At 40.7% G+C, this 19,103-nt stretch overlaps 1 protein-coding gene across 1 annotated transcript in view; it reads right to left on the reverse strand.

Moving 5' to 3' along the window:
* The window catches only part of bin2b (bridging integrator 2b), a 32,930-nt gene extending 15,528 nt beyond the window's left edge, over nucleotides 1-17,402 (reverse strand). The window contains exons 1-6 of the mRNA XM_058402444.1: nucleotides 16,995-17,402; nucleotides 10,133-10,213; nucleotides 6,589-6,643; nucleotides 1,894-1,988; nucleotides 1,711-1,806; nucleotides 149-256 (exon numbers count right to left, since the gene is read on the reverse strand). Of these exons, the coding sequence (XP_058258427.1) occupies nucleotides 149-256; nucleotides 1,711-1,806; nucleotides 1,894-1,988; nucleotides 6,589-6,643; nucleotides 10,133-10,213; nucleotides 16,995-17,093 (534 nt within the window). The 5' untranslated portion in view covers nucleotides 17,094-17,402. The remainder of the gene's footprint in view (nucleotides 1-148; nucleotides 257-1,710; nucleotides 1,807-1,893; nucleotides 1,989-6,588; nucleotides 6,644-10,132; nucleotides 10,214-16,994) is intronic.
* Nucleotides 17,403-19,103: the final 1,701 nt, after the last annotated feature.

The raw sequence follows: 19,103 nt of genomic DNA on the forward strand, positions 1-19,103 counted from the left end.
ACATCATGATCACAGACATCAGACATCATGGACATCAGACATCATGATCACAGACATCAGACATCATGGACATCAGACATCAGACATCATGGACATCAGACATCACAGAACATCACATTCTCAAAGACAAGAAAAGAAACAAACTCACTTTAGATATTTTGGCTTCGTCTCTCTTCTTGGCGCTCTGCAGAGACTCGAGATGATGACGAGCCGAATCATAGTCCACAAGCTTACGCCCACGCTTAGCAACTCGCTCCTGAAACACACACACACACACACACACACACACACACATTTATGATTTTAGAAGTGATGAAGGATCGTGTAACATTAACCTCACTGTGAGTTTAGATACTTTATGGATTCAGATGAATTTACATTTCACATGTCACTCATGAAATTCTGAACTTCATCAATTATTTCAAACATTTTTATTAAACTTTATTTTTAAGTAACTTTTTTCACCCATATATTTTTCCCAAGCATTTTCTTTAAAGTTGTTCCGAACTTCGGGCCTATATTTTCCTCCTAATTTTTATTTTCTTTAACATTTTTCCTAACCTTTTTCTTTTTTTTATTTTCTTTTCAGTCTCATTGTCAGAAAAGATCTCAGAATAAGTAAATTATCACTAAACAATTATAATAATCAGTCAAACAGGAAGTGTGTTAAAAGCTCCATCACCTCTACAGGAAGTAGTTCATTTAGAAAGCAGTTTATCTGGGGCAGATTCTCACCTGCTGTTTTCTCAGGTGTAAAGTGCTCTACAGTAGTTAGGGCGTCATTAAACACTATGTAGTGACCATATGTAGGGAATAAGGAGTTATTTGTGTTTCTGTAGATCTGTAGCAATACACAGATAAATAAAAATATACACCGATCAGCCATAACACTGAGCACTGAGAGGTGAAGTGTATAAGACTGAGTATCTCCTCATCATGGCACCTGTTAGTGGGTGGGATATATTAGGCAGAAGGTCAACATTTTGTCCTCAAAGTTGATGTTAGAAGCAGGAAAAATGGACAAGCGTAAGGATTTGAGTGAGTTTCAACAAAAGGGTCAGATTGTGATGGTTAGACCACTGGATCAGAGCATCTCCAAAACTGCAGCTCTTGTGGGGTGTTCCCAGTCTGCAGTGGTCAGTATCTATCAAAAGTGATCCAAGGAAGGAACAGGGGTGAACCGGCGACATGGTCATGGGCGGTCAAGGCTCATTGATGCACGTGGGGAGAGAAGGCTGGCCCGTGTGATCCGATCCAACAGACGAGCTACTGTTGATCAAACTGCTGAAGAAGTTAATGCTGGTTCTGATAGAAAGGGGTCAGAATACACAGTGCAGGACGGGTCAGGGCTGTTTTGGCAGGAAAAGGAGGACCAACACAATATGAGTGGTCATAATGTTATGCCTGGTCGGTGTATAACTTTTAAAAGGTGAAGGTTTTTAATAAAATAATGCAATAAACTCACAGCTGATTAAAATTCCAACCATTTATTTCAAAATCATTATTATTATTATTATTATGATGATGAATCAGAAATGTTCAGAATCAAGATTTTGTTTGTGTCCACAAACAACAAATATGACCATTAAGAAAAACCCTAGAAATATTTTCTTTTTTTATATCTTTAGTTTGACGTGAAAACATCAATAAAAGATCAATACATTACAGGTTTTTTTTTTTTATTATAGATTTAGTGATGAAGATACGCACTTTGACCTCGGGGAACTGGCCGGTGTAGTTCTCCATCGTACGAACCACCTGATCACTCAGCTTCTCCTCATAATCGTTCCACAGCAGATCCTCACTCTGACAGAGAGACGGGAAGAAACACGCTTTCACGTCATTAAATCAGAGAAGAGACGTGATTACGGTGAATGAGTAACAAGTTCTCACCTGCATGATGATGGACAGATCCTCTACACCATCCCAGTCTGGCTCGTACACTTCCTTCAGCGTCTGAGAGAGTCGCTTCGACGTTTCGTGCATCGCTACAGAACAGTAAAGACGCAGAAAAGTTCTAAATTTACTTTATACAATTCTATAAGGTCGACTTCTATCAATCTTTTGCTCATATCTCTGAAGGGTGCCAATAGCTGACTTATTTTTTAGATTTTTATTTTAGAGTAAATTAATAATCTCAAATATTTCTGACTCTCATTTCCCTGTGACTTTTCCGTTACCAGGAAAATAAATTAAATTAAAATAAAAAATACCATAAAATAAAATAAAAATAACAAAATAAAATAAAATTATAATAACGTGCACACATGGTTCAGTTTCTATGAAATACTTACATAATTATAAGCTGAAAATATATTAATACTTTAAAAACTAATAAAAAAAGCTAAAAAAAAGTAAGCTTTTTTTATTAAACATTTTATTGCTTTATGTAAAATGTACAGTGAGGGAAAAAATTGTTTGATCCCCTGCCGATTTTGTACGTTTGCCCACTGACAAAGAAATGATCAGTCTGTAATTTTAATGGTCGGTTTATCTGAACAGTGAGAGACAGAATAACAACAAAAAAATCCAGAAAAACACATTTCAGAAAAGTTCTACATTGATTTGCATTTTATTGAGTGAAATAAGTATTTGACCCCTTTGCAAAACATGACTTAGTACTTGGTGGCAAACCCTTGATGGCAATAACAGACAACAGACATTTCTTGTAGTTGGCCACCAGGTTTGCACACATCTCACATCTCAAGGAATTTGGGCCCACTCCTCTTTACATCCACGACCCATTTTCAATGCCCTGGCTGAGGGAAGGAGGTTCTCACTCAAGATTTGATGGTACATGGCTCTGTCCATCGTCCCTTTGATGCGGTGCAGTTGTCCTGTCCCCTTAGCAGAAAAACACCCCCAAAGCATAATGTTTCCACCTCCATGTTTGACGGTGGGGATGGTGTACTTGGAGTCATAGGCAGCATTCCTCCTCCTCCAAACACGGCGAGTTGAGTTGATGCCATAAAGCTGGATTTTGGTCTCATTTGACCACAACACTTTCACCCAGTTCTCCTCTGAATCATTCAGATGTTCACTGGCAAACTTCAGATGGTCCTGTACATGTGCTTTCTTTAGCAGGGGGACCTTGCGGGTGCTGCTGGATTTCAGTCTTTCACGGCGTAGTGTGTTACCAATTGTTTTCTTGGTGACTGTGGTCCCAGCTGCCTTGAGATCATTGACAAAATCCTCCAGTGTAATTCTGGGCTGATTCCTCGCCGTTCTCATGATCATTGAAGCTCCATGAGGTGAGATCTTGCATGGAGCCCCAGACCGAGGAAGATCCTTGTGTTTCTTCCATTTGGGAATAATCTCACCAACTGTTGTCACCTTCTCACCAAGCTGCTTGGCGATGGTCTTGTAGCTCATTCCAGCCTTGTGTAGGTCTACAATCTTGTCCCTGACATCCATGGACAGCTCTTTGGTCTTGGCCATGATGGAGAGTTTGGAATCTGATTGATTGCTTCCTTCTGTGGACAGGTGTCTTTCATACAGTTAACGAGCTGAGATTAAGAGCACTCCCCGAGAGTGCTCCTACTGTAATCTCAGCTCCTTACCTGTATAAAAGACACCTGGGAGACAGAAATCTTTCTGATTGATCGGGGGTCAAATACTTATTTCACTCATTAAAATGCAAATCAATGAAGAACTTTTCTGAAATGTGTTTTTCTGGATTTTTTTGTTGTTATTCTGCCTCTCACTGTTCAAATACACCGACCATTAAAATTACAGACTGATCATTTCTTTGTCAGAGGGCAAACGTACAATAAAAATTAAAAAAAAATACTGATATCAATTAACTGATGTTTTATCTTTCAGTCATATCTCTATAAAATGTTTACTTATTTTAATATTTATCTATTTTTAATTAATATGCATCTTTAGATGACTATTTTTGTGTTAAAAAAAAAATTGGCATTTTACTGGTTGCCAAATCAGTTGCCAAATCAATTAAATAATAAAGTATTATACATATATAATATAATATAATAATTGTTTATATTATATTATATTATATTTCAGTAGTATTTTAATTCAAAATTCGATTAAAAATAAATTATTTATTTTTTTAAAGAGGAAAAACAGCGCATAATCTTCAGCTAGCAGTGTAGCAGATGCTACCTGAGGTAAAAACTTATTGAAAAATCGTTTATTTATTTATTTCTCTATTTTCAGTCATGAAGATGTTCAGCTTCACCCCAAACTCTGGTTTTTACTTTAATAAAGATTTTAATGTGGAATAATGAAATATCTGGTGACTTTTTTTGGTGAAAAAAGTTCTCTTCAAACATGAGAACTCCACCTATGCTAAAGCTAACCGCGAACAGAGCAACTTCCTGTCAAATCAGAAAGTCAGCCACAGCAACGCCACTGCACTTTACACACCGCCTCAGAGATCTCTACTCTGACATTTACGGACAATATACTACACTGACCACACAAATACACTGACCACAGACACAGACAGTGTTATTAATAAGTTATGGCTATTAATAAGCCACTCTTGCTTCCAGCTTCACTCAGAAAACAAACAACTCCAGAGAGTCATTTTGACTCGGTTTTGTGGAAACACACACACACACACACGCACACTTTAATAAAGCATTAAGCTCTGACTCATTTTTCATGGTTATTAAGTGCAACAAGATGAAAGGTCATCAGGTTTAAAGACACCAAATGATCCAGAATTTAAAATATGAATTTATATCTAATCCACTTTTATTTCCATTCTCACATTTAAACAGAATCAGGAATTAAAAGTAGAGATGTATTGATTTCAATAATCGATCTCTTCTCCTTCCTGCTTCCTCTGATACTGAGAGCAGATCACGTGATTTTACATTTAATAACTAGATGACTGGATCAGAGAGAGACAGAGAGAGGGAGGGAGGGAGAAAGAGTCAGACGGGGAGGCAGAGAGAGAGAGAGAGAGACACAAAGGCAGAAAGAGAGAGAGAGAGATAGACAGAGATCTGTTGTTTTTTAGTACCAGCCTTAGCGTGTGAGATAATGGTTGTTAATGGGAGACTGATGTGAGGTCTGATGAAGATCACGGTTACAGATGTACAGGAGATATTCAGGTCAGTGTGAGAACAAAGCCACTCTCTCACTGTAGTCATGCGTTACTGTTCATCCTGAAACGAGTTTGTAGTTTTTCATTCTTTTCTCAGTCTAGTTCTCAGTCCCTACAGAAGTTTTCTCCGAGTTTTCTGTCATGGTTGCAGCCAAAAATGCTCAAATTTGTTGCAGCTTTTTTCAATAAAACATGAACCAAGAGCAAATTCTGTGCAAGTTCTTGTGGGAAAACGACCTGAACTGGTCTAATGAAGAACTTCTTTTAAACTCTTAGCAGTGTTAGCAAGTTTCCATCTTCTGCTCGGTTAGATTCTACAGGATTTCCGGGAGACGTGTGTCAAGTTTTAAGAGTTCCTCCCGGAAACACAGACTTCGTGACGCTCCACTTCCCTCATGGGAGAAGGAAGCTGTGGTGTTTACTGCAGTGACACTGAGCGCTTATGAGGGTCAGCTAAACACTGGAATTTCCAAATGATCTGAAGCTCATGGGACTTTTTCACGTCCCTGATGTACGGTGGGGGAGAAGTACAAATCCAAAAACACAAGGACGAATCAGACGAAGCGGAAAAGGTAGGTATAGTTTGTGAATGGAGTTCTTCCCTCTGATTGGACGAGACATCTGTCACTCAGAATATACAGGAAGTAGGGAATTGTATATATAACTATTTCTTGTACATGTGTGGAGTTCTGCATTCAATTTAAACTAGTTTTTTTGTCAGTAGTGGAATCTTTTAAAAAGGAGGAACTTGACTGGCCTGCACAGAGTCCTGACCTCAACCCCATAGAACACCTTTGGGATGAATTAGAGCAGAGACTGAGAGCCAGACCTTCTCGTCCAACATCAGGGCCTGACCTCACAAATGTGCTTCTTCTAGAGGAATGGTCAAAAATTCCCATAAACACACTCCTAAACCTTGTGGAAAGCCTTCCCAGAAGAGTTGAAGCTGTTATGGAGTTGTCCCGCCCTTTACAGCTATATTACATTCATGTGCATGTAAAGGTACTATATTTATAAGAAAATGGAGTTCATTCAGTGCTACTGTGAGGAAGGACGTTCATATGGTCAGTGTGATGTTGGATATACTGATAGCGTATCACAAAGTATCACAAAGATTAGTTTATCTCTAAAAACACTCCTGAAGAACGCAGGAATGTTCCGGAAGAGTAAACTATTCCAGATTAAAGGATGTAAGGAGCGCTATAAGAGCAGAGCTGTGTTCATACACACACCAATCCACTTTCTACTGCTGCAGCTACTGCTGGACTTCCTGTATATCCTGAGTGACAGGTGTCTCGTCCAATCAGAGGGAAGAATTCCATTCACAAACTATACCTACCTTTTCAGCTTTGTCTGAACTGTGATTGGTTGTCCGTCAGAACGCGTTGTGACAACGTCTACAGGAAATCTGCGTCAATCCTCTGAATATCGAGGAGTCTGGTGGATTTTTGTTCACTTCAACTCTACACAAACACTGAAGAGAGATCCGTTTCTCAGTAAAAGTCTCGTACCTTTGACCGCGTTGTAGTACGCCTTCACATCCTTGTACAACTTGGAACCATCCGTCTGCAAGAAGAGAAACGAGTTTCACATCAATTTATTTTCATTTCTGTATGAAAAAAATTGAGAAGTAGATGAAGTTACAGTTAAAGAGCTTTTCCACTCTAACCAAGAACCTGTGCTGAATTTAAAACCTCTCCTTATATGGTATTCTGTGGGCGGAGACAGAAATACTGCAGCGTTTCGACGTGATCTTCCTGTGTCCCTCATGCCCTTTAAATTTATTCCTATTCACTAAATACACGTTTAGCTAATGTTAACTTTCCCACAGTGAGTGTTGCTATTAGCATCTAGCTAAATAATTCAAAACTTTGTAAGTTAGCTAACATAATAAACTATAACACGTTGTGTAATTATATTCAGTAGACATGTTTGCTTCCATCTTCTAGCTAGCACTGTAGTAAAATTAAAGCCAAGAGTTCAGTTTGCTAGCTAGTTATGGTTCTTTACCAAGCTAATATTAACCTAAATAATTCAGTTTAATAAGCAAGCTAGCTAATGTTAAGCTAACGATTATATTGTGCCAGTTTGTTAGCAAGCTAGATAATACTAGATAGCTTAACTATATGTTGTAATTAGCAAATCAGGTGCAAATATTTACAGGTCTGCCATAAAAAGGTGCTTTAGATTATATTTCCTGTTTAAACACGGTGCTAATGTGATGATGTTGCTAACACTTTGTTAGCAAAGTGCTATAATCAGTGCTAACACATTTCTTGTTCATTTCATGTTGTTTTGGTGCATACTGAAGGAAAAAACGCAGCAAGTTAAATATATTAACTTTACCGAAAATATTGGAACCCTTATAAAGCCGAACCGTATTCCGATGTGATGTGAGGCTAAATATTGTGCTGCATTTCCATTAAAGCCTCAGTAAATGTCAATCTTTCAGTCAGAGTTTTTTTTGGCTAGCTCACTGGTTTTTCCATTCCAGGCATCATCTTTCAGTTTCCCTTCATCAAGATGTTACACAAGTTCCTGGAATTTCCAGTGCAATGTCAATCTCATATTTCCATCAGAGATCCCTGCAGGTTACGCCATCGCGTTTTCACCGTGCCAAATCAGAACACGCCTCAAACATACCAGCAGTCAAACCTACAATCTGTGCTGGAGTTAAAGCAGAAATCTTCCTCAACTAAAAGCAGTCATGAAATCATCAGAAGTTCATTACAACCCACCTGCATGACACGCTCATGTTACACAATCAGACAGAAAGATAATCATCACGCCTCATAACACGAACAAACCCAGGAATCAGATCGCAGGTTAGCGAATGTTTCATAAGACACTTTAGCAACAACAAAATGTAACTAGCTGCTAATTTAACAAGCTAATGCAAATCTAGATAATGCATGAACTCATCTTCTGATGTCATCACCATTTGAACTTGTTCTTGATCCTCATTGAACTACTGGAGAACACTGAAGCTTCTCAAAATATTTTAACAGACGTCCATCACCTCAGAGTAGTTAATCTTAAGTTAATATAAATAAAGGTTATTATTTGATTGTGTAACACGTTGCTAAATCTTGTCAGCTGCCAGTGTTTCAGGTTGTAGGTGAGTGAACATGAGTGGGGAGGAGGAAGGAGGAGGAGAAGAAAGAAGAGGAGGATGGCTCAGCTGGTGCTGGTGGATCATCCACCTATTTCCTATTACCATGTTTTCTGAACACCATGTACAGCAAACTGCTGCTATGCTACAATTAACACAGTGTCATGGATCCTCATCCTGAACCCTCAGCAGACGACAGAGCTCCTACGTAAACCTGAAGATCCCAATTTTGAGAAAGAGGTGAAGATCATGGAGGAACTGTGCTGTCTAAGCTGTGGTCAAGAACGTCTGATGATTCTCCCATGCAGACAAAAAGCCCCAGTTCCACCAATCTACCAGTGTCAGGGCCTTGAGTGTCATGAAGATTTAGACACTTCACATGAACCACCAAAGAGTCGACTCGTTCAGGGAAACCTGGGACACTGAGTCTAATGCAGTGACACTTCCTGTGCTTTATGAGGAACCCTGGATGAGCTGAACACATGTCAGAGAAGCTCACAGTCCAGTTAAAGCCGAGTGTCTGCTATCAGTGATGATGGTGGGAAAGTGCAACTGTTGCTGCAAACGAAGCCGATAGACACACGGGACTGTTTGTGCACGGCGACAGGGTGGGGCTTTTCAACCTGTGGTGGCATGTTGCGTTGCATTGTGTAACCAGCTGTTCTGCAGAATTCCCACCAAGTTGTTTGAAGAACCTCCAGGAAAAGATACGGTGTTATTTTTCTCTCAGCACACATCTCTGCAAAGATCTTCGCATGATTTAATAAAAAAACCAAAAAAATAACTAGCTGCTCTGGACATTACTTTCTTGCAGAGATTGAATCACAAACAAAAACAATTCTAGTTAAAGAGTGAGATTACAAGTTAAACTGGAGATTGAGACAGCGCTCGGCTCAGCTCGGCTCGGCTCGGGTGGAGTTTCCTGTCATACAACACGTTCAACAACATGACATTTACTCACGCTATTTACCAGAGAAAATAAGAATTCCTGCGCTCGTGCAACCTCGCCCGGATTTACAGCAAGCTTCCCGAAACTCATGAACCTCATGAAGCAACGTTCCCCTGACCATCCAGTTAGCCATTATTACCTCACACTGTGGTGATTAGCTGTGTAAATGCATGCGAGCGGCTAAACACGAGGTCCATCCGATTAGATATGTAACTAAATTCTAATTAGACTTGAATCCTTATTCTAAAGGTTTTCTTCATTTTCTTTATTTATCTGTAAAAGATAAACGTGTAGCTATGTTTTATTGGTTGTTCAACAAATTTAGCATGGATAAAATCTTTTTTTGATCATAATAAGTAGAATGTGTCAAATGTTTAAAAGATCCAAAAATAAAAATAAAATAAAAAAAGTGTAGTAAATTGTGTCGCAATAATAATTTATATTTTAATAATTTAGTATTTTTAAACAGCTTTGGGTTTTTGAGCTACAAACTAAATCACCGAAAAGATAAAATTTTATAAATGTTTTTATAAAATCAGTAATTCGTCTTATTAGGGCTTCTCGAAGAATTCCAACATTTTGATGGAATTTCCGGAATATTCTAGAAATAATTTGTTAAGGAGGTCTCTGATTGATTGACTGATTGATTTCCAGGCTGAATACCTAAAAGTAAAATGTAACCCATTTAACCCTCTCCTTATTCCAGCACAGTTCTGCGCTCTGATTGGTGGATCAGGTGTTGATGAATTCTCTCTAACAGCAGCTCTGACTGTAGTGCAGCTTTATATTAATGCATTCTCTTAGATACTTTATCATTTCCATAGCAACAGCTCCTTCCCCTTGTATAGCGGATGAATCAGATAATATAGTGACAGTTTTCTGTGAGGTTTGTGTATCATGTGGAAGGAGTCTCCAGTGTCAGGGTTACAGTTAGTACCTCTAACAGTCCAACACACACACACACACACACACACACACACACACACAAGCTCACCTGTTGTTTGTTCAGATTTGCCGCACACTGCTCAAACTGCTCGTCTTTGGTCTCCATGGTTTTCCCGAGTTTCTGAAGGACCTGCGGCACAAACACAACAGACGTCAAGCACACGGCCATGAGGAACACCGCGTTCTGAACTCCTGCTGCTCAGATAAAATCAAGGACAGAGACCTTTAAATATTCCAAGGGAAGAAGTGAGAGCAATTGTGTGTGTGTGTGTGTGTGTGTGTGTGTGTGTGTGTGTGTGTGTGTGTGTGTATGGGTTCCCACACATCCTGGAAATCCTGGAATATTAATGACCAATTTCCCAGTACTAGAAAACACATGGAAAATGAGAGAAAAAAAAAGTCATGGAAAATTATTATTTAATGTTTTGTTCACTGAAGAACAGTTTACAGATACTCTGAAACAATTAATGTTAGTAACAGAAAGTTTAACGCTGAAGCTGTACACCATCTGCTTCCCGTGGTGACACACGCAGATGAAGTAGATTGCATCCAACATTTGTCAGATATTCAGCCGTCTCAGACGTTTTCATGAAACTATAGGAACACTTTTCATTCAGTACTTAATGTTATTACTTAATACAGCACCATATTTACAGGTATAAGGTTTAACAAGCCTGTAACATTCAAATACCAATAAAGTGGGTCTATGTATTTGATCAGTTTTATTTGGATAAACATCACACAATATAACACTGTGCTTACATGAAATGATTCAATCACACAAAACGAATGCAGTTTTTCTACTAGTAGCCTAAGAAAGTTCAAACAAACAGCGGCATGGAGTGAGATGGAATAACTTCAAATCACGCGAGTGTGAAAACTGGCAAGACAACACATGTACAAATGCTAAACTTTCACTCTGTGGCGGTTACACTTTCCAACTAATCCATAAATCACATGCATGCTGAACTATGGCCGAATACTATGATCAATAACATACATAATAAATGAAAACAGTAGATGTAAAACATGATGGTGTTAAAAATAAAGATTTTGAATATGAAATGGTATTCCTATCCTTCACTGCATCTATAACACTTCTGATTTTAAATTAGAGATATAAGCAACACAATGTCAGGGAGACAGTGCATGTTTAAGAAAGAATGGAAAGAAGAGATGTGCAAAGGGCATATTGTAAGTTTTGCAGAAAATCCTTCGATGTCGGTAACGTGGGTCTCTCATGAACGAGGACAAGGCCATATAAAAGTTGCTGCAGAAATGAAAAAGGAGACAGAAATTACACATTTTCTCAGGGAAGTTACTTCTGAGAACAGAGGACAGGACATTTGCAGACAAAATAACAAAAGAACTACGAGCAACCAGTGTAGATCAGTTCCGGTCAGTCAGCTTTTCCGATATAAAATGAAGAGGTAACATGCGTAGGCACACAAGGCAGCTCAAGACTGTCAAAGTTTCTCAAGCCAAGCTGTGCTTGAAGCTGAGATTTGTTGGGTAATCACAATGGTCAGGTCACAATACTCATTCAACTCCAGCTCTGATAGTTCAGTCATTTTTAGTCAAATGTTCCCAGACAGTGACAGTGCCAAACGATTTTCCTGTGGTGCCCAAATCTGCTTACCTCTTGTCCTTTGGCTTGTGCCCATACTTCAAAAAGGAATTGATCAGAGATGTTAGAGAGGCACAATGCTATGTAGTGTCATTTGATGAATGCTTGAATAAAGTGACACAGATGGATATTATTGTCCGTTACTGAAGTGTTCGTGAAGGGGGCGCTGGTGGCTCAGTGGTAGGTTTCTCGCCTACCATTCAGAAAGCCCGGGTTCGATTCCCAGCCTGTGCCCAAACCCTAGCCACTGGATGCAAGCCCAGATAAAGGGTTGTGTCAGGAAGGGCATCCAGCGTAAAAAAAAAAAAAAAACCCGTGCCAAGATGTTGTGTGGACCAGTTGGTCCGCTGTAGTGACCCCTCACACACGTAGGGAGCTTTTGGAGAAAATTAAGAAAACCCTCTCACCACTTGATCTCAAGAAGCTTCCGCAGATCTCAATGGACGGCCCAATGGTCAACTGGAAATTCCTGAAAATGTTTCAAGAAGACAAGAGTCAATCAGACCCTGATGTACCAAAGTTGCTGAATCTGGGAAGCTGTGCTTTGCATGTTGTGTATGGTAGCTTTCAAAGTGGAGAGAAAGAAACGGGTTGGAAGGTGGGAGATGTTCCATGTGTCACCAGCCAGACGCGAGGATTTCATAGAGATGACCGAAACATCAATATTTCCTCTGAAGTTCTGTGTTCATCGTTGGGTAAAAGACTTGGCAGCTGCAGAGAGAGCAATCGAAATTTGTCCCGCAGTGCAGACCTACATCAACAGCCCCAGGAAACTTACGAAAAGTAAAGTTCCATCATCTGCATCATACTGCACAGTAAAGGAGGCCACTGCAGACCCTCTTTTTGTGGCCAAGCTCCATTTCTTTGCATTTGTTGCTAGACAGCTGAAGCTATTTTTGGAAAAAGTCCACTCAGATGCTCCATTGGTTCCTTTTTTAGCAAAGGAGCTCCAGTCAACCATGAGAGGCTTGCCATCATGCTTCAAAAGGGAAGAACTGGAAAAAATAAAGACGGCTGTCCAACTGGATACACAAGACAAAATCAAACTACATTCCACTCAAACAGCTTGACATAGGACAACTCCAAGAACATCCTGTAAAAATCTGGCGGCTCAAGAAAGACTGTGTCTCCTTTCTTTCTATGACTTGCAAAAAAATGATGGAGAGAAGTCCCATAATGTACCCAGCTGTGCAGCACATCCAAGTGACCATGGTTGCAGGTGGAGAAAATTCAAGAGAAATGTTTCAGAAACTCTTACAAGATTTGCTCAATGCTGGGGGGTACACCACACTCCAGTGTGAGGAGATTCTTGCACAGTACAAAAGGTTCTCCACACACACATCTACACAAACCATAAAACAGAGCTCCAAAATTTTGTGTACACTTCCAGGCCGGACAAATGTCTTGGAAATTTTGTCAGTGGCAGAACAGAACTTAAACAACTGCTCACACTGTCTCATGGACAAGGGGCAGTGGAACGAGGATACTCCTTCAACAAAGATATGCTTGTTGAAAAACTTAGAGAGGTCTGGTAGCACTGCGCATGGTCCAGGATGCAGTGGCTGAACACCCAGTGAATGAAGTCCTGCCAAGAGGTCTCATACTATACTGTAAAGGAGCAAGTCCAAACTGCCAATGAAAGGAAATGTCAATGCTAAACAACAAAAAAATAATGCATAGCATTGAAATCATGCAAAAAGAGGGCAGATGAAATGGCAGTCAGGGCAGAGAGAAAGCATGACTTCACCTTACTGACAAAATCAAATGCCTGTCGAAAGTGTTACAGAGAAAATGAGGAGCTAGCAGCTCTAAAACAAAGTCTTGAAAGTTTACACAAGAGTCTGAAGCAACTGCAGTGAAAGGTTCTAAAGGATGCAGTTCAAGCTTTATTATTTTATTATTTGTCTTTTTTTGGGGGGGAGACTACAGTTGAGGAAAGATGGAAGGGAAGATGGCCTAGGCAGTCATGTGTTCATCTTAATAAAGTGAAGAATTCAGACTGAAGCTCAGTGTGTTTTTGATGCATTTCTGATTTTATAATTAAGTCATAGCAATAACCTGTACTTTTTTTGAAGAGAGGAATATATATTTTTTTATGCCATGAATTTGTGATCCTTGTCTTTTATTCTCAACACAATAAAATTGGAAAAGTCCTGGAAAATGAATAAGAGTGGGAACCCTGACTTCATGACCACTGGGTGAAAAATAAACCCAAACTCACAGTTTAGAAATGACAGGCATTTGGTTGAATCCTTATAGACACGAACAATATGAAGCTAATTAAAATTAGCATGACATGCTGCAGGTCAAAAGGCTGGAGAACAGGTCCGTAAAAAAAATGAAATAGATTTTAACTCTAATACAGTTTGCTCAGTTTTGGTAAATCTCTTGGCTTTTCTTGGGGTTGTGCAAACTTTTGCACTCAGCTGTCTCTCATGTCCGATCAGCTTGGTTTAGTGTCCGAACATTTCCTGCAATCTGGATCCGAGTTAAAATTAAGACTAGCTTTTACTAATTTGCAAACCTGGCTATACTTTACTAGGATAGCCTGTGTTCCATGCTAATTCTAGGTGAGACTAGCATCAGACAGGAAGTGAGTGTCTAATCTGAAGTGCGAGTTATTTACAGGATATTTTAGATCTGATTCATTCCCTCATTAGCAGACTGCGCACATTAGCACTTCATCCTGTACACTGAACACTTGAGTAAAGGTTTGCAGCGTTTTTCACTTTCACTCGTCTGTATTTTTAACTGCTCACTTCTGCTTTAACAGAATTTTCAGTCAACTTTTTCTCTCAACTTTTTCTTGCCCTGATTTTAGCTTTTGTGTTTTTGTTTTTACCACATCATCTTCTACTTGTTCAGTTGTTTATTAGACAGTTTTCACTCATTGATCCTCAGAGGATTTGGATGACGACTGTTTTTTGTTTCATTTTTTATCTAGTTATTGTTTAATTATTATTTTTTTTACAGTCTGGTTAACAACAATACACAGGACACACACACACACAGACAAAGCAAGTGAATTTCACATGCTGAAGTGAACTGAGAGAGAGGAAGTGAGTGAGGGCAGGAAGCAGCAGGCAAACACACAGACACACACACAGACACACACACACACAGACACACACACACACAGACACACACACACACAGACACACACACACACAGACACACAGTCACAAATTACTCATGTTGCTAAACTACACACCTTGTTAATGCACTCATGACTCTCTGTGTGTAAACATTTGTTTTATAAAATCAGAGCCACAGTAAGGCGTCTTCCCACTGCACTGAAACCTCATTTCTGTTCCTTAACAAGATCCAAACTCCTGCTCTGAGTTTCTGATCAGAGCACACTTCAGTTTTTAAGATTTGTTAGAGCAGTTCTAAATAAAATGTTAGGACTTCTTTCTCCTCCTGACAGTTTCTCAAAAATCCACAACTTTTCTTCACTCTCCACTCAGATCCACCACCACCAGAGACCAGTACACACACCTACAGGTCCATTACACCACCACCAGAGACCAGTACACACACCTACAGGTCCATTACACCACCACCAGAGACCAGTACACACACCTACAGGTCCATTACACCACCACCACCAGAGACCAGTACACACACCTACAGGTCCATTACACCACCACCACCAGAGACCAGTACACACACCTACAGGTCCATTACACCACCACCACCAGAGACCAGTACACACACCTACAGGTCCATTACACCACCACCACCAGAGACCAGTACACACACCTACAGGTCCATTACACCACCACCACCAGAGACCAGTACACACACCTACAGGTCCATTACACCACCACCACCAGAGACCAGTACACACACCTACAGGTCCATTACACCACCACCACCAGAGACCAGTACACACACCTACAGGTCCATTACACCACCACCACCAGAGACCAGTACACACACCTACAGGTCCATTACACCACCACCACCAGAGACCAGTACACACACCTACAGGTCCATTACACCACCACCAGAGACCAGTACACACACCTACAGGTCCATTACACCACCACCAGAGACCAGTACACACACCTACAGGTCCATTACACCACCACCAGAGACCAGTACACACACCTACAGGTCCATTACACCACCACCACCAGAGACCAGTACACACACCTACAGGTCCATTACACCACCACCACCAGAGACCAGTACACACACCTACAGGTCCATTACACCACCACCACCAGAGACCAGTACACACACCTACAGGTCCATTACACCACCACCACCAGAGACCAGTACACACACCTACAGGTCCATTACACCACCACCACCAGAGACCAGTACACACACCTACAGGTCCATTACACCACCACCACCAGAGACCAGTACACACACCTACAGGTCCATTACACCACCACCACCAGAGACCAGTACACACACCTACAGGTCCATTACACCACCACCACCAGAGACCAGTACACACACCTACAGGTCCATTACACCACCACCACCAGAGACCAGTACACACACCTACAGGTCCATTACACCACCACCACCAGAGACCAGTACACACACCTACAGGTCCATTACACCACCACCACCAGAGACCAGTACACACACCTACAGGTCCATTACACCACCACCACCAGAGACCAGTACACACACCTACAGGTCCATTACACCACCACCAGAGACCAGTACAGTCCTACAGGTCCATTACACCACCACCAGAGACCAGTACAGTCCTACAGGTCCATTACACCACCACCAGAGACTAGTACACACACCTACAGGTCCATTACACCACCACCAGAGACCAGTACACACACCTACAGGTCCAGTACACCACCACCAGAGACCAGTACAGTCCTACAGGTCCATTACACCACCACCAGAGACCAGTACACACACCTACAGGTCCATTACACCACCACCAGAGACCAGTACACACACCTACAGGTCCATTACACCACCACCAGAGACCAGTACAGTCCTACAGGTCCATTATACCACCATCAGAGACCAGTACACACTCCTACAGGTCACTGGTTCCACATTAAGCTAGTAAACTTTGTTACAAACACAATACTGAAAATTATCCAGAAACCTGTGATATGGCCATGAGTTAACACACCCACCCACCCACACACACACACACACACACACACACACACACACAGAGAGAGAAAGAGAGAGACACCACCCTGAAATCTGCATGTTGTGCTGTGCTGGACTGTGTGTGTGTGTTTTCTGAGAGATGTTCATGAAGTTTAGAAGCTCAGCTCTGGTTCTTTACCTTCTCCTGGGCTCTGTTCATGGACTTCTGGAACTTCTTAGCCAGGAATCCGGCTCCAGCTCCGATGTTTCCGCTGATGTTGGTTTTATTCTCAGCCATTTTTACTTCTCTCCAACACACACACGCAAACACACTCGTACACTCGTACACTCCCACACACTCTCTCACTCTCTCTATCTCTCTATCTCTATCTCACACACAAACACACACTCCTTCCTTTTTATATGCGCGTGGCAGTGTGACTTCCTTTACAGCAGTGTGAAGGGCGGAGTGTTGCAGAGCAGAAGAGAAAACACACACACACACTCGCGTTGATCAGATTGCGACAGAGAAGCAGATGTGCAGTGTGTAACAGCACTTACTCATCTCCAAGCATGCATGCGCGCGCGCGCGTGTTGCACCTTTCAACCGAAACTCAAAAGTGAATCTGACAGGAGAGTAAAGCTTTCAGTCAGGGTTGCCAGGTATTTTTGCGGAAAAACAAGCTGCTACGCGGGTAGTTACCAGAAAAAGGAAGAAAAAATGAATAAAACTAGAAAAAGAAAGAAGAGAGGAAGAAGAAATGAGATAGAAAAAGGGGAAAGGGGGAACCGGATAAAATAGAGTAAACGTTTGAGAGAAAGAAAGAAAGAAAGAAAGAAAGAAAGAAAGAAAGAAAGAAAGAAAGAAAGTTAAATAATAAATAAAGTAAACAAAGGGAAGGAAAAGAAGAGAGAGAACAGGTGAGAGGAACACGGAAAAGTGAACAGGTAAAAGAAAGAAAGAGACCAGAAAAATGAAGGCAGAAAGGAAGGGAGAGAGAGAGAGAGAGAGAGAGAGAGAGAGAGACAATAAATCATTAAGTGAACCGGTAAGTTTGGAGAAAACTTACAGAAAACAAGAAATAAAACCAGCTGCGTGAAAATGCCTGACCTGGCAACTCCATCAGCGTCTTATTAAAAACAAGCAGCCTTCAGACTTCGGCTTCTTCCCAAACCTCAAACTGCTCACTACTAATTAGTTTATCTTAATTAGACCCTTAATGACCGCAGCAGGTGCAGTGTGTGTCCGCCAGGTGGCGCTGTTCCCTTACTTTATTAGAGTTTTAAATGAACTCGTCAGTGGTGCAGGTTCCCTCTCTCGGCCTGGGTTTATTACTTACATCTTCTTCCGCTAACAGCGTGTCTGATACAAACCAAATCCAAAAATAAAAACAAATCAAGTAAAATAAACTGAATGTTAAGCGAAAGTTAGAAAGAAGTGAGTTTTCTCTACAGATCAACTCTGTTTTTAAATCTAAAATGATTAGAGCTCGATATAGCAATATCTCTAATCTCTAATCTCTAATATAATTATAATAAATAATGACAAATCAAATCATACATCAGATTTCAGCTCAAAAAGATCAGATACAGATATCTCGAACGTAACTCCGCCCCTTAAAATGACCACGCCCCGATCTGTGCACAGATTCCTACTGAAAGTCATTCAGTGTTTTTCACGTGCACCCAACTCGGAACCGAACTGTGGAGGCTAACCGCTGTAGCATCAGAACATCAAACTTTACAACTTATTTATCACTGTTAGGATTAAATACATCAACAACAACAACAACAATAATAATAATAATAATATTAGTGGTGGTTGCTCAAGTGGTTAAGGCTCTGGGTCGTTGACTGGAAGATCAGAGTTCAAGCCAAGCTGCCACTGTTGGGCCCCTGAGCAAGGCCCCTAACCCCACCCTGTTCCAGGGGCACTGTATCATGGCTGACCCTGCGCTCTGACCTCAACCTACATGGATGGGATATGTGAAGAAATTTCACTGTGCAGTAATGTATATGTGACAAATAAAGACTAATTGACATTATAATATTATTATTTATAATAATATTTATAAAAATGAACTTTGTGATATTATTCATAATGTTGAACTGAGGGCATGAAGCCTTTATAATCATCACACACACTACAGCACAGAGGAATTCTTTACTTCATATATCCCATGCTGAGGAAGTTGGGGTCAGAGAGCAGGGGCAAATATGATACAGCTCCCCTGGAGCAGAGAGGGTTGAGGGCCTTGCTCAGGGGCCCAGCAGTGCAGCTTGGTGGTGCTGAGGCTTGAACCCTGAT

This window comes from Hemibagrus wyckioides, linkage group LG11 (assembly GCF_019097595.1).
Source record: "Hemibagrus wyckioides isolate EC202008001 linkage group LG11, SWU_Hwy_1.0, whole genome shotgun sequence".
Lineage (NCBI taxonomy): Eukaryota > Metazoa > Chordata > Actinopteri > Siluriformes > Bagridae > Hemibagrus > Hemibagrus wyckioides.